The 26,009-nt window shown below is 54.0% G+C and overlaps 2 protein-coding genes across 2 annotated transcripts; both read right to left on the bottom strand.

The window, feature by feature from the left end:
* Positions 1–1,669: 1,669 nt before the first annotated feature.
* SC5D (sterol-C5-desaturase) lies at positions 1,670–5,461 on the bottom strand. The gene is made up of 5 exons (XM_072354757.1): positions 5,371–5,461; positions 4,797–5,013; positions 3,864–3,996; positions 3,354–3,454; positions 1,670–3,226 (listed from the first exon to the last, which is right to left on the bottom strand). Exons 2-5 carry the CDS (start codon positions 5,004–5,006, stop codon positions 2,804–2,806), a joined length of 867 nt encoding a protein of 288 aa, XP_072210858.1. The 5' UTR covers positions 5,007–5,013; positions 5,371–5,461; the 3' UTR covers positions 1,670–2,803.
* A 685-nt stretch (positions 5,462–6,146) lies between these two features.
* On the bottom strand, positions 6,147–25,610 carry TECTA (tectorin alpha). The gene is made up of 23 exons (XM_072354753.1): positions 25,547–25,610; positions 24,346–24,479; positions 23,140–23,427; positions 21,386–21,523; positions 20,877–21,042; positions 18,838–19,250; positions 17,907–18,477; positions 16,806–17,398; positions 15,187–15,760; positions 13,535–14,145; positions 12,844–13,405; positions 11,742–11,941; positions 10,305–10,688; positions 9,216–9,502; positions 8,858–9,138; positions 8,665–8,775; positions 8,369–8,571; positions 7,920–8,083; positions 7,564–7,812; positions 7,137–7,299; positions 6,798–6,885; positions 6,447–6,563; positions 6,147–6,258 (listed from the first exon to the last, which is right to left on the bottom strand). Exons 1-23 carry the CDS (start codon positions 25,608–25,610, stop codon positions 6,164–6,166), a joined length of 6,456 nt encoding a protein of 2,151 aa, XP_072210854.1. The 3' UTR covers positions 6,147–6,163.
* Between the last annotated feature and the right edge of the window lie 399 nt (positions 25,611–26,009).

Here is a 26,009-nt window from a genome sequence, read left to right as displayed (position 1 = left end):
GCCCGGTCAGAATGTGCAATGGGCTCCACCGCACCGCCCCGCGACCGCCCCCAAAGCGCTGTGTTCACCCCCCCTCCCCTCTTCCTCCCCTCCGCCTCATCATCTCGGGGTTAAACCGAACCCTCGGGGTGCGAACGTCGGGGGAAAGCCGTCATCGAAAGGCTTAGTGGAAACGGAGCAGCCGTCACACGCGAGGGGAAAAAGGGTGAAAAAAGAGAGAAAGGAAATACTTCAAGATCGGAGGTAAGAACGGCAGAGCTCAGAAACAGGCAATAAAAAACAACCCCGAAATGGAAAATGTGGTACGCGGTGCTAAACGGGCCGTGTGAAGTGATGGGAGGTCGGTGATGAAAAAGAGGAGGTCGAAAGGAAGCCGGGAATAGAACCGAGCGCTGCAAAGTACACAGTGTAAAATCAACAGGGAAAATAAGCAAAGTACACAACCGAAAACCAACAACGAAAGATAAACACTGAGAAAAGGAGGGAGGCTTCAGTCAAAGCCTTTACAAAGTCTGTGTTTGCCAACCCATCGGTGTGGGGAGGGTGATATATAGTGACATGGGCACAGTGCAGACCACCGCAGGGGGGGCTCAGCTCCCTGCATTTTGCTGGCTGTAATAGAGGAAACGTTGCCCAGAGTGCTCCCAGAGGTACCTTTTGCCTAGAAACCTAGTTAGAGTGTTTCAATTATGGAGCCAATACAATTAGAAGCCCTCCTAACAAGGCTCTTAGCTGTCTCAACTCAGGGTAATGTCCCCCTGGAGGACCAAGGGTCACAGGGGTGAAGGTAGAGTTGATAGATGTTTGTGCATGGATCCGTGTAGCTGCTGTCTGCAGGTGGGACCAGCAGGGACCCAACACACCGCAGCATCCTTTCCCAAAGCACTGCCCAAACTCATTCAAAATAGAATAGGAACTGGTGAGAAATGAGGAACTGACCCAGGGGTCCAGTCTGAGCCCCAGGGTTGCTCCTGAGCAGGGTGAGTGTTGCAATTCCTCTGTGCACAGCCATGTGTAAGAGCTGACTGATGGAGAATGCCCCATCCCTGCAGGCATTCAAGGCCAGTTTGGATGTGGCTCTGGGCAGCCTTGTCTGCAGGTTGGCGACCCTGCATGTAGCAGGGGGTTGAAATTGGTTGAGCATTGTGGTCCTTTGCAACCCAGGCCATTCTATTCTATGAGAGGAGAAGGAGGTATGGGTGTATTGTCATGTGCTGTTTTCTGGGCAGACTGGCCTTTTTTCTAGTCCCTAAAGGATGAGAGTAAGTAAGGCTGCAGACTACGGACACATACACGGACACACGGACACACGGCTCGGGCTGTGCGGGCACAGCGAGTAGCAGCGCCACCTGGCGGCCATCCCTAAAAGCGCACGGAGCCCGCAAGCTCCGCGGTGCGGCAGAGCTTTCTATGGCCAAGGTGCAGGGAGAAGGATTTGATCGCAGTGTAAGTCCCACTGGGAGATGGGGGCATGTGTAGGAGTCGGGTGGTTCTATGGGAGATGGGCTGTTGCATGCAGGGTTGCACATCCCGGGTCATGCTGTGTGCTGCCCTGCAGGAGGGCTGGCAGAAGGGTAAGGGGCAGGGATGGAGCTTTTGATGCTGGCATGAAGCTGTGCTGATGTGCCAAGGTCTGTGCTGCTGTTGCTGCATTTAATCCAGGCTCATCAAAGTTGGCAAATGAGCTTTATTAAAGGTCAGCCTGACTGAAGGCAGGGCAGTCAGGTGTCCAAAGGAAGCACATTGTGGCTGTCTGGGGTGGGAGGAAGGGGGAGAACCAGCCAGGAACCACAGCTCCCCCCATCCCCAGCTTCTGAGCCCTCCCGCTTCCCCTCCCCTGTGAGCTTTGAGCTCAATGTTTGTCTCTGATCTCCAGGTGTGCCCCTCTGTGTTAAGTTCTCATGTGGCATCTTCGGGTGAGATGAAGGAGCCCTTGTCCAGTGCCAAGAAGTCTCAGTGCATCCAGAGGCCGAGGAGGCATCAGGAAGTGCCTTGTTGGCTGAACACAAGGTAGGAGGCCATGGTGTTTTATCAGGCAATACAGATGTGCAGGTCACACAGGAGAACAAAATGCATGATGCCATTTGCCTCTCGTCTTGATGTGACTTGATCCATCGGCCTCCACGGCAGCTCAGGGAGGAGGAAGAGTGATGGGTGCAGATGGATGGAGACCCAACGATGCGTGATGTTACTGCTGTGCTTGTATTGCAGTCCTGTTTGCGTGCATGGCTCCTGTATGGACTCACAGGTGGTGATGGCAATAGGGTGAGTCTGCATTGCAGCCGAGGTTTGCAGTGTGAAGTGAGGACAGACTCCAAGGGATGGAGCTCTTGGAGCTGCTGTCAGTGCACGTGTCCTGCTGAGTGTGCAATACTCACAATCATACAGGTTAGAGAGAGCACGTGCAGACATGGGCCATGAATATATATATCCAGGAAGTCCAAATAGCAGCTTTGCGTAGCATTAAGGTGTCTGTGTGCCATGAGGAGGGGTGGGAATGTTTAGGAGGGTCCAAGATGCACCCATGAGCAGAAGAGGTCCCAGAGTGGCTCAGATAGTGAAGATGGGTTGTGAATGAGCATCCGTGGGTAGTGGGTGTGTGGTGTAGGAGTGGAGGGAGCTGCGTGACATCCTCCTCTCTGTGTGTACATCAGCCCAGGGGAGCGAGGGGTTTGGGATGCTGAGAAGTGCTGAGCAATGGGAGGCAGTGGGGACTCCTTCTATATGGGATTGTTGTCCGAAGAGGCACAGGAGGGGTGGGATGAGACAGAGTTTGTTGGGGTTGCAGCCAACCCGGGGACACCTACTTGGTCTTGTCAGTGTCACCATTGCGATACGCTGAGCCGTTCTCCCGCAGCTTGCGCATGTAATCGTGGGGGCCTTTACCCTCAAAGGCAGAGGGGCTCTTATAGGATCCACCAATCTTGTCCCAGAGGGTGAAGTACTGCCCGTAGTTGTAGTCAAAGTAGAGGTGGTGGTCGGTGTGGTGGGCAGAGCCATTGATGACGTGCTGTAGCAGCCGGGGGACGCGATAGTCGCCGTCATGGATGGAGATGGTCCAGACGTTGACGAAGATGTAGAGGCCCAGGTAGGTGATTTTGTGCAGGGGGAAGAGGAAGGGGTAGATGTGGTAGGGCAGGCTCTGCATGAAGCCATCCACGGGGTGGAAGGCATGGCTGGCAAAGGGCGTTGCGATCTTCCAGAGGTGGTGGGGTTTGTGGAAGCGCTGTGGGGAAAGGACAGGTGCTAAGCCTAAGGCCAATGGGTCAATGGGATAGGAACCCCATTTCTTAGGCAGTGTCAATGCCTTGGTGGGCAGCCAGCTCCCTCAGGGCCTCAAGAAGGTCCCTTACCTTATAGAACAGCCTGTGGTGGAGGCCTCGGTGTATCCAGTAGATGCCCATGTCAGTGAAGAAGAGGAAGGACAGCATGCTGAGGAAGACTCCAGGCCAGCCTAGAGGGGAAGTCATGTCAGTGTCCCTTCTGTGTGTGCTATAGCTCCAAGGGGTGAGCGTGAGTGGGGACTTCACGTGTGGAGGGGAGTGAGCTGGGTCATGGTGGGAAAGGTGAGCTGGGTCCTATACAACAAGGGATGGAATGTCATGCAGCTAGGACAGGGCGTGCATCCCTTTGGCATCTTGACCCTGAGATAGGGGTTTGGCTGTCACTGTGCGTGGGATGACAAGGTGCCAAGGGCATAACTCAGAGCTGAGATGCTTTGGAACTGGGAGGTGGCCCCAGCTCTGGCAGGGGGGCATGGGAGGTGTCTGCAGGCCTATAGTTCCGAATGGAGAAGAAATGTGTGGGGATGGGGGCAGAGCAATGGAGAATGAAGGGTAGGGGGTGGCGGGACAGCAGCTCACCGTAGGGGGAGTCCTCAATGTTGTCATATAGTTTGCTGTAGCCCCGGACCTCAGCAAAGAAGAGGGCGACAGTGGGGATGCTGATCCAGGGCAGGGAGCGCAGCGCGTAGATGATTTCCCGTTGCACCTGGTTCTGTGGGGAGGCAGAGAAGGAGCCAGGTCAGGGGACAGCACAGGGGGAAGTAGTTGCTGTGCCATTGAGGCCATGGGCAGGCATTTGGCATGCAGCGTGGTATTTGGGGTGGATGTTTGGGTGTGTATGTGGGGGCAGGGTGTGCGGAGAGGTTGTTTGGAGGAGAGCTGCACTGTGGGTGTGGGGAGTGGATGCCAGGGTAAGTGGGGTTGGTGGGGGAAAGAGAAGGGGTCTGGGAGTGCAGGGTAAGTGGGGCTGATAGTGTGCAGTGTGCTGAGGCTGGGATGGGCTGCAGATGGGCAAGAAGGTGGTTTGTGGAGCTCTGTGTGCTCAATGTCTTCTTGTTGTCGGGCTACTAAGGCCAAGGTGGGATGCCTGATGCAGGGATGAGCTGCTGGGTGTGATGGTTGATCACAAGGCTTTTGGGTCCCACCCTGAAGACATTGCTAGGTTAGTTCTAGGCACACAGGGCTTGCAATCAGGCACTTGCTTCTCTGTGACTTCTGGTCTCTATTAGGTGAGGTTTTCATCTATTCTATTCCTGTAGTTGACTCCTTTTGTATCCTGTGTGACACCCATTCTATTGTATTTCAGTTCAGGCCCATCCTGTTCTGTTCTATCGCTTTGTTGGACTCTGTCCTGGCTTTATTCTGTTCTGGTCCATTCCAATATACTCCAGCCCAGTTCTGACCTATCCACGTGAGACAGGAGGGACACTTCAGAGTGACAAAGGGGAAGCCCAGCCACACGTTGGGGGCCAAGGACGGGCACCCAGCAGGGAGGAGGAGCAGGGTACCCACCTCTAGGAACTGGGGATGCTTCTTCAGCTCATGGTCGAAGATGAAGTAGTAGCTGAGGGTGCCAAAGAGCAGATAGAGGGCGAGTGCTCCCAGGTTGGTGATGACGAAGAGGCTGAGCAGCTGGCGGCACGGCTCGTCCTCCGGCCAGCCCTTTGGGTACACGTAGGGTGTGAGCAGGTGGTGGTCAGCAACCTCAAGTACCAGGTCCATGGTGGGTCTGGGGAGGAGAGAAAGGGATGGAAGGGAAGGCTCTGCGCTGTGCTATGAGCGGCTCAGCAGGGAGGTGCTTTATAGGGATGCGGGGTGTCAGGTGGGGCCGGGCCAGGAGATGGGGAAAGTGGGACAGCTGGGAGGAGTGAGCGGGGATGTGAGGGGAGGACGGGGGGGGGCTTTGGGCTGTGATGGAGGCTGCCGTGATGGGGCGAGTCGGGGAGGCGGCGTGGTGCCGTCCTGCAGCCCATCCTCCGTGCTTGGGTCGAGCTTCCTCCCCCCCCCCGGGGTTCCCCCATGTTGGATCTCCATACCGGAGCCCTCCGCTCGCCTGTTCCCCACCCGCTCCCCCATCACTCCGTACCTGCCGGCGAACCCCGAGCGTGGCGATGGGCGGGGCGGCACCGCCCGGTAGCGCCACGTGACGTCACGGCCCTGCCCTCCTCGCGCCACCGCCTGCAGTGACGTCACGAGGGGGCGGGGTTCCGGGACAGGGGTGACCGCGGGTTCGAGTCCCCCCCCCCCCCGGTTTCTCTCCCCGTTCACCACGGAAGACAACGCTGCTTACGAAGGAGTACAACACTTTTTATTCCCACGCAGCCGTGTCACAAAGTACCAACACCAAGCCAGCCACCCGCAGAAACGACCCCCAGCGCCGACCCGCGCCCCGACCCCCGGCACCGCCCCCGTGGTGCGTGCTCCCACCCATCCCTCACCCCAAGGGCACCGTGTCTCCCCCCCTTCTCCTCCTACACCTCACAACACGCTTCTCTCTGCCTAAAGCGCTGCCTGTGCTTCCCCCCTTCCCCTTCCTCCGGGCACACGCTCATCCTTCTGCTCCGCACCGCAGCCGCTCCTTAGGCTGGCGGTCTGCCGGGCGATGAGTTCCCGTGCTGTACCAAAGTCCAGGCCGAGCGAGCTCCTCCTAACAGAGGCGCTACAAGCCCTGCCAGCTTCCTGATCCACGATGCTGTTTGCCATCGAGGTGCCTGCTGTGCTTCCAGTGTTCGTCCCTCCTCACTCCAGTTCGATCCCAATCCCTGCTATGCCCGAGGGGTCGGCTCGGCGGTGGGTTTGTCGCTGGGGGTGCTGGCTCCTACCCTACAGAGACTCGGGCTGACACGAGAACAGTACATGGCCGGGCAGCAGAGCCACCCCTATGAGGTCGGGTCCTGCAGAGCTGCCCACAGCCACAGCTGTGCCACCACCAGAAGGCTTGCTTGGGCTCGGCTGTCTGCTGAAGAGCTGGAGGCTGTGAAGTGAAAACGGGTTCCATGTATGGACACAAAGGACACTTGGAAGTCAGGTGGGACATGCAGGTAATCCCTCCCCCAGACCCCCTGAGATGATCACCTCTCAGCTGGGAAGCCCATCTGTTGCATAGAAAAAGCTCCTGCCCACCCTACACGATGACTGGGCCAAGCTCCAGTGCTTACTTACCCCTGCAGCTCTTGCCATCCCCTTGCAGTGTCCCTGTCACACAGCTGCACAGGGGTCCGTCCGCCTGACTCGTGCAGATCTGCTCACAGCCACCATTGTCCTCGCACCAGTCCGATCCTGTGTGCAAGACAGAGAATGAGAGATGCTGCTGGATCCTGAGCAGCCCTCAGTTGCCCACCCAGGATGTTCACTCCATCCAGTGATGGGAAGTCATACTGGAACCCTCCCATCGCCTTCCAGGTGCTCACTCCCATGTCCTGGCTATTTCTCCTTGCACCAAGGGGGATGGATCATCACATAAGGTGGAGGACCCCTCATGTCACACACACACACACACACACACATACTTACGTTTCCTCCGAATGGGCCCCACTGATAAGATCTGCTCATGGGCCTCCTGGGCGAAGGCGCTGGCTGACCGCCGGTGTTGGGGGCAGTTCTGTACAGAGATGGCAGCACATTTATCACTCCTGGCCACTGATCAAGCCCTCTCCACCTCCAACCCAGACCCCCAACACATCTGGGCTCTTCCCACAGCAGAGCTCTTCTCCCTGTGGCCAGAGGCAGGCACGATCTTCCCAGTCTTTTCCTTCAAGCTGCCTCTCTGGCTGCCCCTTGAACAGGTAAGCCACGCACAGCATGTTCTATCTCAGAAAGCTCCCAGTGACCCTCAGCCTTAACCTCACTTACTATTTTGCAGGAATACTTCTCTGAGTCACAGAGTGAAACAGCACAGTGCAGGTGGACTTCATCGTAGTCCCCGATGAACTTGAAGACAGTGACGTGGAAGCGACAGGTCAGGGACACCCCGTTCTCCTCTATGCCAATGGTGTTGTCCTTCAAGTTTTGGCACCTGTGAGCAGGACAAAAGCTGGCTGTGGTGCTTCTGTGACTAAGAAGACCCCCCCCTCAAGCAGCACTGCTTCCCCTTGTCCCCATGAGACCCCCTTGGCTAAATCATTCTCTTTGATGCCACTGTACCTATATGAGTATCATGGGACCCATGTTTCTGCACCCCTATGTCACGTGCCAGGTTTGGCTAGGATAGACCTAGCTGTCTTAGTAGTAGCTATGCTTTCCATAGATAACCATACCAAAGGCTCCTGTGGTCACCCACCCTCCCTCAATGATGAAGTAGCGCAGTTTGTCATTGCTGTCCCGTGAGGGCGTTGCATAGCACTTGTTCAGCATCAGGATCAGGTGGTTGGAGTCAGCCCCCACCACAAAGACCCCCACATAGAGCACGTCCCGCGTGGTCAGCACCACTTCCCCCTGCCGGTATGGGTGCTTGTAGGAGGAGTTCTTGTACAGGGCCATCTTGGTTGTGAAGCTCCCTTCCTGTGTTGGCACTGTCAGATTGATCACGCTATTAAAAGGAAAAAAAAACAAGTCTTGGACCTCATGTTGGCTGTTGTTTGCATATTGTAACCTTGCTGTCCATGCGCACACATGAACTGCTTGCCCTGCTCTGACCTGAGCATTGGTCGCACGACTGAGTCCAGAGAGATCTTGATGTCCAGCTCATAGGCACAGGAAAACTCCACGTTGATGGTCCGGTCTCGTGTGATGATGTTGCCTGTGTTGTTTGCGCTTTCAATCCACACAGTGTTCTTGTATACGATGTGAGTGCTGTTGGACTGCAGAAGGCACAACATGGCATCCCTCTAAAGTGACCATCTCTGATCTCCCACTTGTGGCTCAGACCCAAAACATATGGTGTGACTCTGACAATTCCACTTCTCTTACCCAAATATGACTGAGGCTCAAGGCAAGATGTGCCCCAAGTGCTGGCCACCTCTTGGGTCCCCTTCACCCACTGAAGAGCCACCCTATGGCACAGTGTGCCCTGCTCCCAGATGAGACAATTCCCAATGCCTGCAGCACCCACCCCTGGGGCCCATGAGCCCATAATCCCATCCCACCTGCACCAGGTTGCCACAATTGCCCTTGGTGTTGTTGATCTGGAAGGAGATGAAGTCCTCGCCCTCTATGCCAGGACAGTGACGGTCATTGACCCGTACGCCCTCTCGCTCAAAGCCCAGCTGGAACAGCTTGCACTTGGAGATGGACACTTCCATTTGAGCAGCTTTGCACGTCACCTCTGCATCAATGATGTCATGGGTGGCTAGGAGAGAAGGAGAAGGCTCGTGGAACCAACTGAAAGGACACCCCAGGCCCAGACCCCCATCCCAGTTATCCCTCCCAGCCCTGGGCTCACTGTTGCCATAGGGTGGGGGCTCAATGCAGCCACAGAGCTCCCCTCCATCATCCAGCTCGCAGGTCCGGTTGGGGCAGTCGGCGCCCGCACAGGGGTCCTCCACCACTCCTGCTAAACAGCGCGAGACGCACCTTTACCCTTGTGCTCCAGGCCCAGTGCACTCAGAGGACCCACAGGAGCCCATTTCACTTACAGCAATTCTCCTTCTCAATCCACTCGGTGCCCAGGATGCCAAAAGTACGGCATGCCTCACCATAGGCGGCCAGAGAGCCACACAGCTGCACCTGCTTGCGGTTGTAGCAGCCATCCAGGAAGCAGGACTCATAGAAGGGCAGAGGGTCCAGGAGGCCGTAACAGGGCTGGAAGAATCCCTTCATGTCCGTCAGCTTCAGGCAGTAGCTGTCACTCTGCAGCTTCTGGATCTGGACGTTGTCGCAGGACGCGGCGTACTGGGAGTACTGCAGCTCGTTGCAGCTGGGGGCACCGGATACGTCGCAGGGAGGGGATCCCCGACTGCCCAGCCCCGCACCCACCCATCGTGTCCACCTCACCTCTTCTGCATGCCGTTGGTCTTCCAGCTCTGTGCCAGCACCACGCTGCTGACCACCGGCTTACCCCGCAGCGTTGCATAGTCGTCCGCTGGGTCGCCATTGAAGTTGCCGCACAGCCCGCACACCTTGTTCTGCAGCCGGTCACCGATGGTGATCTTGATGACGTTGAAGCCGTTGTAGCGGATCTGGATGTCGGGGCCGGAGTCGATCACCAGGAAGCCCTCCTGGCTGTAGATCTTGGTGGAGAGCCCCGTGACGAAGGGGATGCTCACAAGGCTGCCGTTCACCTGGTGCAGGGGGGGACGCAGGGATGACATCCCTTCATCCTGCCCACTGCTGAGCAGGGTCACTGCCCCCCTGCAGTCTCTTCAAATATCTTCCAGTACCCCAAGCAACCTGTTCTAGCATCTCACCATCCTCACGGTGAAGAATTTCTTTCTTAATATCTAGTCCAAATCTACCCTCTTCCAGTTTAAAGCCACTGAACAGTTCTATATAAGAACTAAGCCTATATAAGAACAAGGGAACTTCAACTTCTGCTGATGCTGTATTACCATAACTGCCATTCTAACCATGTAAAAAGCCAGAGTCCATTACATATTGATGCCTAACAAATACCTGGATTCAAAGCAGTCCCCTTCTCTTTAGGTGCCTGTCTTCTCCAAATTTTCTTAATTAGGATGGCTGCCTATGTGATGGTTTCTGCTGGTTTATATTACACTTAAGTGATTATTCTCTTGGATCTGCATCCCCCTCTGTCATGGTTTTTACCACTCATTTGCACCCTCAGCCAATGATTCATACCGCACATGATGTCATGATGTAGAATATTGACAGCACAAAACCATGACACCCTCTCACAAGAAGAGTGCACGAGATGATGGGCACAATGATGGGCACTGGCTCACCCTCCTCCATCGGACCAACTCCCAATATTCCTCTCAACCTGGCCATCGTGCCTCTGCCCAGCACAACAGAGAGCGGCTGCTTGTCTCACATGAAGCTGCTTCTACTGCTGTGACCAGCAATGTCACACCACTTCGGCTCAGGAGATGGTCCCCTGCAGCCCCAACCTCAGCAAGACCTCACCTTGACCGTATTCCTGTCACTGATGAGGATCTGCTCCTCGTTGATGTAGAAGTACACGGGGGAGATGACAGTGAGGTTGGGCGAGGACCACTTGTCAAAGTTGATGATGAGCTGGAAGGAGAAGTCGGGCAGCTTCTGGCAGATGGTGGACAGCACGAAGGCGCAGTTGGCAGGGAAGCGGAGGAAGGCTCCATCGAAGGTACGGAAGACTCCGCCGCCTGCTGCCAGGCAGAAGGAGCTGCGTGTGCTGAAGCAGCCACGCACACCGTTGCGTGAGGCACACTCCTCATCCGACTTGCAGTGCCGTGGGTCACACTGGATCAGGTTGCGTCGGAAGCAGCGGCACCGCCGCGTGCAGTCCCCGTTCCAGAAGAGCTGCTTGGGCTGCAAGAGCAATGGGTGGTGGGTTCGGGGGGTTGGGAATCTCTGCATGACCCTCTGCGGACATTCTGCATGGATTTATTCCCCTTCTCCATGTAGGAAGGGAAACTGGGTGATGATGAGCACAAAGTACACACTGAGCATCTCTCTGGAGCAGAACCAAACTTGCAAGCAACTGATAAACTCCTATAGTGAGTTTTGGAGTCTAGTGAGGACCAGAGGGGAATCTTGCTGTAAGGGTGTAACATGCAACCCACTGGTTGTGTAAAGACCCTTCATCAAAATAATACCAAGAAAGTACTGTCTTCCCAAGCTGGCTGGTGCAAACACCATGTCTGTCTGCTTCCAACCCAACACAGAACAGGAACCTGAACCACAAGCAATGTAAATGTGGGGGACGGCTATGGCACCTGGTTGTCTTTGAGCCACTCCTTCCTTGAAACAGCCCTCATCCTGCACCATAACAGTTAACATACACAGATCAAGACAGCGCTGCCTCTGTCCTTTGGGATCTCATGATGCATTACAACTGCTGTACTGTGGAGTGGTGATTAATGCATCACACTGATAGATCAGAATCCCAAGGAACATCACATGGTTACAAATAAGTAGATTTCATAAGCAACACTATGCTCACTGCATGCACAACAACGTGGTTGCAGAGCATTGGACTCTGACACCAAGCACTGAACATCCCTGCTTGCCAGTCCCCTGTCCCAGCACCCTCTCCTAAAGCACCCTTGCCCAACAGCCACACAATGAAGTACATTTGATGTGCCAGAAATGACTTTGCTCTACTCTGCTCCCCTTGGCCTGCTGGCACCCTGTCATCTCCTGCCCTTGTTTTCACCTCATCTCAAGTCCCACTGAGCCCCGTGTTAAGAGGTTGGTGTTTCCTATGCAAGCTTTGCTTGGATCCTTAGACCATCCGCCACATGCCATGACCAGGCACAATGTGACACCCTACAACACACCCCTGGATCGCACATCCCACCTTAAAGGATTATTATAAAGGGTTACAGTGAGGGCACCGAGGGAAAAACGTTCCCGATGTACCTCGTAGTATTTGCCATCAGAGTAGCAGCCACAGTTCTGGGGCAGGATGCAGCTCTTGCCATTCAGCACATAACCAGGGTCACACTGGCAGCCCTCCACGCAGTAGTGGCCACAGTCGCTCTTCAGGCGGATGGCAGCACAGCGGGGCTGGCACAGGGACACACAGCTCTCATAGTGGCTGTTGGGGGGACAGCTGACAGCTGCAATGGGAGGGGAGAACACGAGGGAGGTGGATTAATTCCCTGCAGATAAAGGACTTCTCCTACCTGCTCCTTCCTTGTACAGCCTCATTGCTGCCAGCCATAATCTCATGGGGATTCATCATAGATTATTGTGAGCTGGGAGGGTCACACTGGGATTATTGAGTCCTACTGCTGGCACACAAAGACATCCTGATGATGTATACAGTGAGCAAACCCTTGTTGCCATCTGCTGCCCTGCTACTGGTCACTCCTTCTGAGCTCCATGCTGGGGGACAGGGTTGCCCCTGGTGGTCCCATGGACTCCCAGGTAACACGGGGACATGTTTCAATGTATGTGTTACTGACAGCTCACCTTCATTGCGTGACCAATGCACACCCAAAGGTGCCACCAGCTCACCAGGAACCATGTGGGGCAGAGCACATGGGATGTAGGCACATGGCCATGCTGCCACCGAGCTGCTGAAATGATTCCTCCAGAGCTGTGAGGTGGTTCATTAGGAGGAAGAACGACATAAATTTAATTTTCGGCCTTGTTAATGATAGCAATTACTTCCCAGCTGATTTGCCAGATAGAGCGGCTGCCAGGGAGACTCACGACTCCCATCCTCAGGAGCCTAATTGAACACTGCAGTGTAATCTTATTGACAATAGCAGGCACCTTCATTAGAGGAAACACTGCTGGCTGCAAAGCTCACAACTAAAACTCCTGGGGAACAAATTCAGCTGCATGTGCCTGTACCACTGTGGTCCCAGGTCAACTCTGACATTGTGCCACTGTCATGACATTGATACTTCCACAGTCCCGAGGCTTCCAATTGACCACCTCTCTATATTAGTGACCAAATTGAGGACTCAGAGCTGGCTGGTAAATAAAAGCCCATCAGCAGGGCAGCACTTACAGCACGAGGTAAAGTTCCTCCAGCCAATGATGGCGATGCCCTGAGTCTGACACGTGCTGGCATAGTTTTGCAGCCAGCCACAGGCCGTCTGCATGGCTCCCCCATCAACACACGTGTCAAAGAGGCAGTTCTTGTAGAAATAGCTGGGGTTGATCTTACTGTGGCACTTGGCAAAGACGCCGCTTTGGCTGGGAATGAGGCTGCAGAGCTGCTGGGGTTTCCAGAAGCCTTCCACTTTGCCACAGGCTGGGCAGCGGTCACCGCAGCCCACCCGACAGAAGGTGTCCCGTTTGGCCCAGCTCTGCACGAAGTCAGTGATGCCAAAGGCTGGCATGCCACCCGCAGCCACCAGGTCATCATCAGGGTTGCCGTTGTAGCGGCCACAGAGGCCATAGGTGAGGTTCTGGAAGCTGCGTGGGATGGTGACGGAGAGGAAGGTCTTCCAGTCGTACACCACCTTCAGCCCAAAGTCAGTCTCCACCACAATGTGGAAACCAAAGGCGAAGATGTTCACTTTGCCCTGGCCCAGCTTCAGAGGTAGGTAGAGCCGTTCATTGTTGATCTGTTGGGAAGGAAATAATGAGACAGCGAGAATTTGTGCCTAGGGAAAATACCTGGAGCTCCAGGAGCCACAGCTGGGGTGGGAAAGGATCACCCCTCACTGCTGCCCAACCCTCACAGCCATACTCACCATCACGGTGTACTTGTAGGCACGGTGGATGACAATGTTGTAGTTGAAGACCTCCACCTCCACTTGCTTCACCCACAGGGCCAGAGAGGTGTCACGATCCTCGTTCTTGGCCGTGACAGTGAACGTGGGGAAGGTGTCTGACCTCTCCGCACGCGGCCGTGAGATGGTGGTGCACAGCACCAGGGCACAACTGCTCTGGAAGTCAAATGAGAAGCCATCGAACGTCAGGTAGTGCCCGTAGCCAGAGACGATGCAAGAGGCATCAGTGCGGACATGGCAGTAGTAGAGGCCGTTCTCTTCTAGGCAGTACTCATCATCCTTGCAGGAGACGTTCTCGCAGTACACACTGTTGTCTGAGCCATTGCAGTAGCACAGGAAGTGGCAGGAGATGTCCATCCAGAAGGTCTGGTTGGTGGCCAGCTGGCGGCCCTCGAAGTTGCAGCCACACTCTCCACGGGGCACGCAGCGGGAGCCACGCAGGGCAAAGCCCTCATCACACTGGCAACCCTCTGTGCAGGTGTCCATGCAGACAGGGCCCGTGGCCAGAGTCTCGCAGGTCTCCACGCAGCTCATGCACTCCTCAAAATGGCTGTTCTCTGGGCATGCCAGGGCTGGGGGCATCAAATGCAGAGCGGGAGTCAGCAGCTCCCGCAGCCATGGTGCAAGGAGCACCGAGGTGGGGCACAGACAGAAGGTGGACACAAGGTGAATAATGACCCACTAGCTATAGATGGAGGACTAGTCCCAGCAGCCTCCCAGCCACTGGGTATTCCCACTCCCTCGGTTAGTCCTACTCCTCTCTGCCATCTCCCTCCTCACACTGCAGTCCCATGCCAAGTGACGCCTCCTCTCGCCAACCCAAAGATGAAATCCTGCTTCCTTCTTCCAAATGGACGCCCCACTCCCAAATGGATGCCTCTCTACAACTTGCACAGCAGAGACGTGGGCTGCCTACTATCTACAGCCACGCTGGAGATTTTTCACATTCGCTGCTGAATTATGAATGTTTTCCCATCAAAGGCAAGTTTACAGCTACAGCTAAAAACATGCTGTATTCAAATTATCCTTTGGTGATGGCTTACAGTACTGTCAGCTACCATCTGCAGCCCTGGAACGCTCCTGCACCGCATCATAAACCTCCCTGTGTCTCCTGAAACACCACCATGAAACCTCTTAATTGGGAAATCTGTCCCTGTGGGCGAAGGTGTCACTTAGAAATTACCATTCATAGGTGAGATAGAATGTCCTCGTCTTTGGGTTATGCTGTGGTCCCACTATGCACTGGTCACCTGCTAGCTTGCCCTTCCTGATATGAGTGAGCTCCTGACCATGGTACAGCACAGGCTTTGCAAATGCTGCCTCCCAAGTGAAACAGCTGTGAGACTTTAGTATGCTATTGAGGAGAGTGCTTTGTATGCCTCAGCCTCCATTGCGGAGGATGGCTCCGTTGGATGAAGCTTTTTTGATGACACTAGCTTTTGTCTGTGGTAGCCAAGAGAGCAAGAAAACAGCCCCAATTTATGCAAGTCTCCCCACCCACTACTGTGATTTCAGACTTCTATAAAGGCTCCCAAGAAAAAGACCCATCCCAGAGCAGGAGCGGGGAGGCTACATCTCCTCCCTACCATCCCAAAAAGCTTTTGTAGACTCACGGCAAAAGCTGTGGCTCCTCCACTGGCCGATGTCCACCTCGGCGTTCTTGCAAGCACTGGCATAGCGTGCCACTGCATCACACAGCTCTGACTGGTTGCCTCCACTTTGGCACAGGCGGAAGAGGCATGTTCTATAGTAGGCCGAGACGTTGACCACGCTGTGGCACTCCAGGAAGGAGCTGTTAGTGGGGTCATTGATGATGCCGCAGTTGGAGCGGCTCCGGTAAGTCTTGAGCAGCTCTGAGTCGTTGTTGCATGCCTTGAGGAGGTCCCCACACTCCCCATTGCAGATCTCATCGAACGTTGTCCAGCTCTCCAGGAAGAGCTCCACATTGTCTGTGCACTTGCCCTTGGGCGTGCAGAACTCATCACTGGCGTTGCCATTGAAGAAGCCACACAGCCCCCCCGTGCAGTTGAAGTAGGTGGTGGAAAGGTGGATTTCCAGAAGGCCTGAATCATAGTAGCCAATGCTCAGGAGCCCTTCTGACTCCGTCACAGTGCCATTGTCAGTGCGGTAGATCTCCAGGTGGCCAGAAGGATGGAAATATGGCAGGTCTACATCATAGCCATTCACCTGCAAGGGAAGGGGAATATGACTTTGCAAGATGGTCCTGTCTGCACCATGGCAGGAAGGCTAAATCTGGCCTCCACCCTTGAAGGCCAGGAATCTCCTTCGCATGGGAGGATGCAGCCAATTCCTTGCATTTCATTCAAAGACAGCAAATTCAAGCAAGAGTAAGCTGGAGGAGAAAACAGCAGTGTTCAGAAAGCCTCCTGATTTGGCCTGGCAAACAAATGGGAATAGCAGTGCTACAAGGCAGGATGGCCATGGACGGATGGAACCCTATGTTATATCCTATGGTACAGACACCATGGTATTGCCTTCCTCCTCCACCACGATGACGACAGCTCCATCTGCTCCCAATGAAGCCTTGAGCTTAGGGCTGCCTCACCTGACTGCATTCTTCCTGCATCCTGCACTGCTGCTCACTGCTAATAAGTGCTTGGCAAATATAGGAGATAGCTGGGAATGTTATCAGTGGTTCCAGTTAATGGTTTGCGACAGCACAGCATTCTGCCTGCTCTACTGTGGCTGGCTTGGCTTGACAGGACAAAGAGCAAAACCTCAGCTGCAAGATAGAGTAAAAATGGGTATGGCTAGGATTCAGAAGGCACAGAGACCTTCAAGGTTGGGATATTCCTTCTTTTCCACAGCTATTTTGCTGTCTGTAGCCACATTATAACCACCAGTTCTGCTGGCAACCCTGCCCTCAATCAAAATACAAGTGCTTTCAAGATACAACAAGATATCCTCTGCATTCAGCTAGCTCTTTGGTGTGGAGGGTTTGCATGAACTGGGCTGTGTGAACAGCGTCTTGGTGAGCACCTGTGGTCTTCCCACCAGTGCTGGCAGCTGCTGTGAAGTCTATGGGATGGGGACCATGGGGCAATGCAATCCCAGTCCTTTAACCTCTTGCCTTGGCTATGGGTAGACTTTGACACTTGTGATGGCTCTGATCTCAAGGAACAGCCCAGAGCTCTACACCCATAAGCTCTGCTCCATGGGGACACTGTGGCATGGCACAAGCCGATGCCTCCCACCTTGGTGACAGACTTACCTTGACCTCTGACAGGCTGGCTCCTCCGACCTTCACCTCTTGGCCAACCACCTGGATCCGCACAACACGCAGCCCATTGGGAGCATATCCCGGCTTCTTCTGGCTGATGTCCACCTCGATGAAGTCAGGCTTCTCCATGCAGGTTTTGATCAGTGTATAAGAGTGCTCCAGCGGGTAGGGGAAAGTGACACCATCAAACGTCCGCAGCACCTGGTTCTGTCCCACTGAACACAGGCCCTCCCGCTTTGGGTAGCAGCCTCGGTAGCCATCCTCAATGGCACAGACCTCTCCTTCAGGGCAGCTGGTGTTGAAGCACTTGGCCTCCCCGCCGTCCTCACACTGGCACTCTGAAGTGCAGTCCGCTGTTGCCCAGAACACCTCTCCAACAGCGTAGTATCGCCCATCCACGTCACAGCCACACTTCTGCACAGGGATGCAGCGGTCGGCGCTCAGCACGTGGCCATCGTCACACTCACAGCCCTCAGCACAGGGTGCAGCACAGCGCAGTGGGGCAGTCAGGTCTGAGCAGGTGGCAGGGCAGCCACTGGCACACACTGAGTAGTGGCTGTGGTCTGGGCACTGCACGACTGCCTCTGCAGGTGCCAAGGGGACACAAACAACAGGACGAGTGTGTTACCATGTGGTTCTGAGCTAGGGACCACTACCTCATAACCCACAATATAAAGTGACCTAGCATTCCTACTTTACAGTAGACTTGGATCTTCCATTTCTTACTCACACCTCACTGATCATTCCCTCAATGCAAGCAAAAACTTATCTGAAGCAGCCACTGCACCACTGAGCCTCCTGCAGCTATTTGCTACCAAAAGCATGGAGGGTGTGCTGACCAGCATACAGCCAGCGAGCCCTGCTGGCTATCGTGAAACTTCCACAGTGCAGAGAAGAAGGACCAAGTGGCTTTTGCTAGACCCCCTCTGCCTCAGGCAACACCATCCCTTTACTTTCCCTCATCTCTTTCATTTCTTCCATTTATATGGTCCTCCATCCCAGACGATGGACATCTCCCACACTGCTACCTCATCACCAGGACCTCAGGCAGACCCCACAAATTGCCCCCAACACCAGCAAACTCACACTTACCACATCCCGTCTGAGCACGCCATTCTCCCACTGGGATCCCCAGCCCTTGGCACACCGCGGCATACGCCTGGATGGCTTGGCACAGCCCGGTACTGTTCTCCCGTGCACTGCACAGATCATAGACACAGCTGTGTACGAAGGCGGTGGGGTCCACGACGGAGCCGCACTCCCACAGCGGCCCTCCAGTCTTGTTGAGGAAGCCACAATATTCGGGGGAGAAATAGAGGGATTCGGTGGAGGCATCGCAGATGCTGCAGTTCTCCACGCAGCCAGGTGAGCATTTCCTCTCGGGGTGAGGCACTCGCCAGCTCTCGCCCAGTTCTGGCACGGAGGAGGCCAACCTGCCATCTGAACGCAGCGCATCGTCCTCGGGGTCTTTGTTGTAATTCCCGCACAGACCGCACGTGCCATTGATGTACGTGCCAGGAACGGAGACGGAGGCGTAGTGTTGGCCATCATAAGTCACCAGCAGGCCAAAATCAGTCTCCAAGGCTGTGGACAAGCCGCTTTGGTAGACTTTGATTGCTCCCAGCTCTAAGGATATGGGTAAGGACACCACCAAGTCATCCACCTGTGGGAACATGACCAGAGGATTGAGCCGCTGTGGGAAACAGCTGAGACTTCATGTGAGGGGTGTAGGACCCACTGCGGGGCCTTGTGTTTATAGATGGGTGACATGATCTAGAGTGGTTACAGGCAGGGGTTGATGGTTGGACTAAGATGGTCTCAGTCATCTTTCCAATCTTAATGATTCTATGACTCTAGGAGAAGGCTGGCTGGACATTGGTAAGCCTCAGGCCTCAGTTGACCCATGGCTTTGCTGTCATGCCTTCCACCCTTCCCATTTCCCAAGGAATACACAAGACTACTATCATGGTCTCACCCACAGGACCAGACCTGGCAAGTTCCTGCTGTTCAGTGTAGCTCTTACCTTGGCTTTCCCAAAGCTGCCCTTTGGGAGGACAATCTTGTGCGAGTAGACCTCCACAAAAATGTCCCTCAGCCAGGAGACGGAGGAGCCGCCTCGGTTCTCGTTCTTGGCCTCCACGTTGAAGTAGGGCAGCTGGGAGCCTGGCCAGCACTGCCTGGCGAGGAGGTAGGAGCAGGAACCCTGGAAGTGAAAGAGGAAGCCATCGAAGGTGTGGTAGTGTGGATCTCCGAACACCACGCAGGTGCTGCTCTCCACAGGCACGCACTGGAAGAACTTGATCTTCGGCTCGCATGCTTCGAATGGGCCGCAAGCCATCTCCTGGCAGAAGATCTCATTGTTGAAGTCCAGGCAGCGGCATTTGGTGCTGCAGTTTGAGTTCTCCCAGAAGATCTCCCCTTGATGGAGAAACTGTCCTAAAAAGCACGGAAAAGAAATAAAACACTTACATTGGAACCTCACCCACGGCTAGAGGCACAGTGGCGCTCAGTCGGTCCTTGGGTTTGCTTCTGTGACCTGCAGATAAACTGCAACTGCTCTTTCAACACCAGCACTGTGGCACTTGTTAGCTTTGCCCTTCTTCCCATAATAACCCCCTTCAGGTGGCTTTGCCCATCAAAGAGTGCTTCTGTCAACAGAGGTCATGAGACAATTCATTTCCAGTCCAAAAGAGCACACGGTACTTAGGGAATCAAAGATCTGCTGATGAGTAACTTCCTATCCACACATAGGTGATGGGGATGCTCAGCCTGCTGTCACAGAGGCTCTATCAGGGAGGCAGGTTTCCCTGGTGAGAGACGTGAGTGGCAGAAGATGGGCGAAGGGTGGCAGACGCCATGAGAGATTCCCTCTCCTCCATATGGTCGGCTTTCACACCTCTCCTTCAGGCGGATATGTGAGCTGCCTGCTTACCTCTCCTAAACTTTTTGTGCTCTTCCATGCCTCCAACAACAAATGCTATTTATTTCCCAGCTGCTTGCAACAAACATCATCTCTTCTCAGGCTCAACAGCACCTGCATCAGCTGTCTTGGTGTACGGAGCTTTGCCAAATGAGCTCTGTTGTGCATGGCGAGCCCCATCATCTCCAGCACCTCATGGTTCATCTCCTCTTGTGAGAGTGAGCAGGCAGCTGCTGGGACACACAGACCTTGTGGTGGGTTGTGCACACTGATCTCATGGCTGGAAGCAGAGACTGGCTTTGTCCACATTGTGAAACCTGGCCTTTCTTCTTGGGGTGGCAGCTGGAAGCTGTGAGGGTGGTGGGAGTCTGACCCTATCTTGGGCTATAAGAGCATCAGAGGTGTGCAGGTCTCCTTCAGCACAGTTCTAAAGGCTGCCAGTGAAGAAGCCAAATGTCCCAGCACGGTGACAGCATTCAGCAGCAGGTGACAACTTGCTTGTTGTGCAGACTCCCGGAGCACAGTACATGTTCCTGATAAGTTTCATTTGCCCAATGGCAATGCCTTAATCTCTCCACACCACAGTCCTTGTTCTGTCTCTCTGTGCAGTTAATCCCTCTATATCTCCACAGCAGAACTGACACACATGCAGGTGCTGTAATTGGTGCAGGGGCATGGAATTTATCCTGCCTGGAAACCTATGATTCCTCCCACAGAACGAGAGGACATGAGATCATTCTGCCAGCTTTCCCATCCCAGGGTCAAGGGGACACGACTGTCCCCAGGTCTTTCCCACTGTCCCCATCAGCACTGCAGAAATAAGTCGAGACGATGGCTCGAGTGGCATTTGACAGCTGCAAACTGCCCAGCCTTTGACATCATAGGCCTGGACAGAAGAAATGGAAGCTTTTAACAATGCACTGCAGATAAATCTTCAGGGATGCAACAAAGCCAGCACCGATGACAGCTTTGTTTGCTGTTAGAAATGGCACAGAGCGGAGCTCCCAATGCTCTATCAGCCCCCCTGTTTTCTCTGAGCTGTCCATTCTGACCTTGTCTGCCTAGGCAAAACCCCACTTGTGCAGCCCAGAGCTCTTCTACACCCCACAACACGTAACAAGGCATCCCCATTCCTCCCTTACCTCTCAAGCTGCAGCCGTTGGCTGGATCTATTTCTCTGCCATCTATTTTGAAAGCCCAGCGCCCTGGGATGTTCACATTGGTTGTTTGCTCTATATTGACTATGTCTGGGGTTCTGGAGCCTGGGATGCTGAAGAAGTTGCTGATATTTCCACCATTGAAGCCAGCCTAACGTGGATAGAGAGCAGATTCTGTCAGGTATCCTGCTGCAGGAAAACAGCTCTGCAGTTCAGCACATCCCTGCACATATAAATACAAATATATGCTTCTGGGCATGGGGACCTCCAAAGCTCAGAAGGGACAGTTCAATGCCTGTAGCCTTTAGGACACATCTCAGCAGCATCTTTTTTGGCAGATGGGGTATCTGTGGCATGGCTGCTGGCACCAAATTCTGGGCTGCCCATCTACAGTGCCAGGGATGCTGAAGGGACAGGAGGCACAAGCAAGCATGGGTACATTAGGAAGGCTGTGGGCAGTCATCTGAGAGCTGGAGAGGGAGTGAGAGTCTCACCTGAGCCATCACCCCACCAAGACCAGTCAGGGGGTCCCCTCCACTGGCCGTCCCTGTGGTCCAGCTGATCTCTTGGTAGTTAAATATGGCAAAGGATGACACCCCGTCGGTGATGAGAACAGCTTGAAATGTGTTCACCTGGGAAAGCACCAACAGATGCACAAGGTGAGGCTACTTTTCTCCCACTGCTCATCCACCCTTGTGCCGCCCTCATCCTGGAGGTCAGCAGGAGCCCAACGGTGTGTATGGCAGGATCCAAATGGGAGCCAACATACAGTGACTCCAACCTCTCCATCCCCTCTGGTGCTTCAGTCTGGAGAAATCACAGCGCTGTTCCCCATCCAATTCTGTGCCAATAGATGGCAGCAAGAGAATAAGCTTGTGTCAGACCAGCAGCCGGCTGCTATGACCCGTTCTCTCCCATTACCCTCTCTTAGCTCTATTTCTCGACATGTTATCTTACCCAGCTCCCTTCAGCATTCATATTCCACAATGCGATTAACGGTGCGTTGCAGCTGAGGCAGCCATGTACGTTATGTGTTTGGCTTGGCTGCCACTTCCCATCACTACCTGCTCAATCTGCCCTTCCTTTCGCTTGAAATGACTCTGCATTTCCAGCCCCAAACACTCAGACAAAATCAGGCCCCGTGCAAGAAGGACACACTTTGCTAGCTGGCAAGGCAGCATAAACCCAAACTCCTCACTTCTACCCTTATGCAGACAGACAGCAGGTGCCTATACTCTGCTCACTTTACCCATGCAGCAGTCTCCCATGGGATCCATTCAAAGTCAACCAAACTTCCCAGCTTGGCATTTGTGGCCATAAACACATTGAGCACCCACGCCATACAAAACAGCCATCATAAGCCACATGCTTTTGCTCTGTAGCCAACAAGAGACCAGAGTAACCGCTGTGTCCCTCAGGCCACGTTTGCCAAGTTGTTTTCTGCAGCTTTTCTGCATTGCGATGAATTTCCTGCTTAAGTTGCACTGTGCTGTGCTGCATTGCCAACCCAGAGCCTCAGCCACTACCGAGCAGGAATGCTGCCCCGTACCAAAATGAATTGCATTGTGTTGCAAATGTAATTCTTCAGGCAACACATGGACCTCTATATTGCTTGCTGTCTGCAAATATATATATGTGTGTGTGTGTGTATTTTTTCTTCCTGCAAGAGCTGCCAGGACTGGCACAAAAATATGCATTACATCTCGAGCCTCTCTAACAAATGGAAAAGAGCTGAACTTCTTATAGAAGCCAACTCTTACAGAAGCAGCCAACTTCTGGCACTTGCAAAGTGCAAATAAATACAAAATAGCCCATTCCCCAAAGGACAGCAGGGAGCCCTCACAAACTGCCTGTGTGTCTCCTGTGGGATGGCACAGACCTCTCAGTGGCAGCTGCTGTCACAGCTTACAGCAATTTAAATGCCATTCAAGCTGGGAAAAACACTGCGCTGCCATCCCCATGGCCATGGCCACCCCTATGGTCAACCCCATTGGCCATCCCTATGGTTAACCCCATTGGCCATCCCTATGGTTAACCCCATTGGCCATCCCTATGGTCAACCCTATGGCCATCCCTATGGTCAACCCCATGGCCATCCCTATGGTCAACCCCATTGGCCATCCCTATGGTCAACCCCATTGGTCATCCCTATGGTCAACCCTATAGCCATCCCTATAGTCAACCCCATGGCCATCCGTACAGTCACCCCCACAGCCACCACCATGCATACCATAGCTGTTGCTCTTACCGGTGTTGTGCTGCTCCCCCCGTAGAATGTCACCTCCTCCCAGGTGACGACAAAGACCCATCTGGCTGAGAAGGATGCCATGTCCTTGAAGTACTTGCGGATGTCCTTGGAGGCTCTGCCCAGCAGCTCAGGGTCGGTGCTCTCGCGGTAGTAGATCTCCCCACGGATGCCATTGTGCACGTCAGCCCAGAAGGGTGCGACGAAGGCTCGACCATCAGCCAGTGGGAAGGCTTCAGGTGTGAACTGGCTGACCAGTGAGTTGAAGGAGATCACGCCGTTGTTGTTCACCTGCCCAAGGAGATGGGGGTCACTGGAGAGAGCCCTACGCAAGCTGCTGGTTCATCAGCAGGGGATGGTTTGTAATGATGGCAGCTCATGAGAACTCCTGGCCAAATGGACTCGTAAAGCCCCAAGCAGGACAAAAGCCTGGGAAGCCTGCACAGCCAGGATCCTACGGACCAATGGAGAGCCCATCAGGATGCCATGCAGGCCAGCACCTAACTGGACCTGCCTCTGGTCCCTGGGTGCACCCAGCCTTTGAGAGCTGGGTAGCAGCACAGGGCAATGGGTTATTATTCCACAGCATGTGCAGTATGTGCCCCAGCCAACAGCCAGACTGGATGAGGCTTTGGGCAACCTTATTTAGTGAGACTTATGGGGCTTTCACAGGCCTTGGAGCGAGGTGGTCTTTAGGGTTCCTTCCAACCCAAGCCATTCCATGACCCTATGATGCACTTAGGGACACACACAGAGGTGTTCACTCCTGACAGCCCGCTCCAGGAGACCTCCCAATGCCTGTTGTCTCTGCTCTGCCATTTGAGCAAGGCAGCATCCCACCCTTGACTTAGGCACCTCCACAAAGCTCCGAATCACCCCCTTTTTTTTTTTCCTATGGGTCTCTGCATGTTCTCGTTTCTTGTCATGGAACAGGAATAATGTTCCTTGTGTCAAGCCCCGAGCTTCGCTGTACCATTTAATCACCTACAAAAAAAATTTATTGCCTTTTATATTCCTTCCCCATGAACATTAGCCCATTAACTATACCTTTGACTTTCTTAATCATAAAACCTATCAGTTCATGAAATCTAAGAACTTGTCAGGTGGGTGCTAATAAATCTTCCCACTCTTTGACGACAGCGAGAGCGCGTTTAACGTGCAGCCAAATGGTGAAGAAAAGAATAAAAGGAAAGTCTGTTCTCCACTTACATAAACCGTCCTGTATGGGGCTCCAAAGAAGATGAACGGAATAGAGAGCTTGATCTCAGGAGAGCTCCCATCATCCACTTTGGGTGTTTTTGTGTCGTTTGGCCAAAATGGGTACAGACTTGCCATGGCCTGAGCTGCAAGGAGAGGAGGGGGGTTCAGTGCTTACAGGGACCTGTCCTGGTTTTGGGGAGGGCACAGTGGGGCACCCAGAAAAACCCTGCACTGAGCAAAACAGAGACTTAGATGGGCTTTCTTTCCCCCTCCTCCTCTCTTTGATGTAGAAAAGCAGCGCACAGCCCTTGTGACATTCGAGCAGAGCTAAGGGGAGCCACAATGCTTCCAAACAATCCCAGCTCTGTTTACCTCAGTTTGGAACATGCTTTTATTTCCCAGGTCCTAACCTGCACCTCTCAGAGGCCTCTGGTTGCAGACAACCTGCTCATAGGTCTTGGTTACAGAAACAGGGCTCTGTGCTGCCTGAGCTGGGGATGATGCATTCGGCAGCCCTAAGGATGTACCACCCAGCAGCCCCAAGGCGCACTGCTCAGTGGCACCAAGGATACTCAGTTCAACAACCCCAAGGATGCTCTCTGCTTGAGGCTGCCTTCCAGTGTCACCAGCGAACCCCTCCAACCCAACTCACGGAGGAAGGAAACAAGGGGAAACCTTGCCTAACCCTGTTGGCACCCTAAAAGAGCTCCAAGTTCCTTGGGATCCTGTGGTCAGCCCCACAGCAGATCGCTGCTCATCCACTTTACCACTTTCTTGGCACATGTTGGCCAGTGGGAATTCCTCATGGTCCTATTCTGTACCACAGCAAAACCACTGCGACCTCAGTGTGCACTCAGATGTATGCACAACACACGCTCACTTAGGTTACGTGCTCAGAGCTCTGCAGAGCTGCTGGGATTGCTGTACCTATCAGCTTTGCCAACTGCAAACTCCCAGCAGCGTGGCAGCTCCTCATTTAACCTCAAACTATCCTTGCTTCACTGCTCCCAATAAGGTGAGGGCCATTTGTGTGGGCAGGAGGTCCATTGCTGCGGTGCACTCTGTCACCACTGCACAGTTATCACCTGTGCTTATCCATTCTCCCACTCCTCCAGACCCAGGGAAACACTGTGTTTGCTGTTACGCTCTGACCAAGGGGAAGGGGGTATTTTTTGGGGTCAGTTTTGGGGCATGGGGGAGCAGTACTGACCTTGGTGCCGTACCGTTACCACCAGCAGGGCTGCCCAGGCACTGAGCAACGATCGCATGTTCATCCTACAGGGCAGGGAGAAATCCAAACGTGCATCATTTCCAAAGGAAAGCACATCCCAAGCGATGCATCCCAGCACTGCAGAGGGTCCCTCACCCACCAAGTAGACCCCAAATGCCTACTTTGTTAAATGCCCTTTCTGAGCCATTCCCACTGCTAATGGTGAGCGGCCCTGCAGGTGTTGGCAGAGCAAACTGTCACTGCATGGAGGAGCTGCAGCACTGGGATGTGTTGCAGAGCCTCAGCTTTGTTCTGGGGCAATTCCTGATCTGCTCCACAATCACCTCTTTGCACTGGAGACACCAACACTTACACAGCTGGGCAACTTCATGCTGAACAGGAATCAATGACGGAGACAAGCAAAAACAAGGCTAGGAACAGGAAAGCAAACTCCTCTGCCAGC

The sequence above is a fragment of the Excalfactoria chinensis genome, chromosome 21 (assembly GCF_039878825.1).
Source record: "Excalfactoria chinensis isolate bCotChi1 chromosome 21, bCotChi1.hap2, whole genome shotgun sequence".
Taxonomy (NCBI): Eukaryota; Metazoa; Chordata; class Aves; order Galliformes; family Phasianidae; genus Excalfactoria; species Excalfactoria chinensis.
The sequence above is the reverse complement of the archived record's forward strand: the minus strand, read 5'-3'. Positions and strand labels throughout refer to the sequence as shown.

Bases quoted from the DNA above. Each gene is read 5' to 3' on its own strand.
- SC5D (XM_072354757.1), bottom strand. From the start codon at position 5,006: ATGGACCTGGTACTTGAGGTTGCTGACCACCACCTGCTCACACCCTAC. The intron at 3,455-3,863 runs GTGAGCTGCTGT...CTTCCCCTCTAG, and splicing joins CATTGAGGACTCCCCCTACG to GCTGGCCTGGAGTCTTCCTC. The intron at 3,227-3,353 runs GTAAGGGACCTT...CTTTCCCCACAG, and splicing joins ACCACAGGCTGTTCTATAAG to CGCTTCCACAAACCCCACCA.
- TECTA (XM_072354753.1), bottom strand. From the start codon at position 25,610: ATGAACATGCGATCGTTGCTCAGTGCCTGGGCAGCCCTGCTGGTGGTA. The intron at 8,776-8,857 runs GTAAGTGAAATG...CGCGCTGTTTAG, and splicing joins GATTGAGAAGGAGAATTGCT to CAGGAGTGGTGGAGGACCCC. The intron at 7,300-7,563 runs GTGGGTGACCAC...TCCTGCTCACAG, and splicing joins TACTTCATCATTGAGGGAGG to GTGCCAAAACTTGAAGGACA.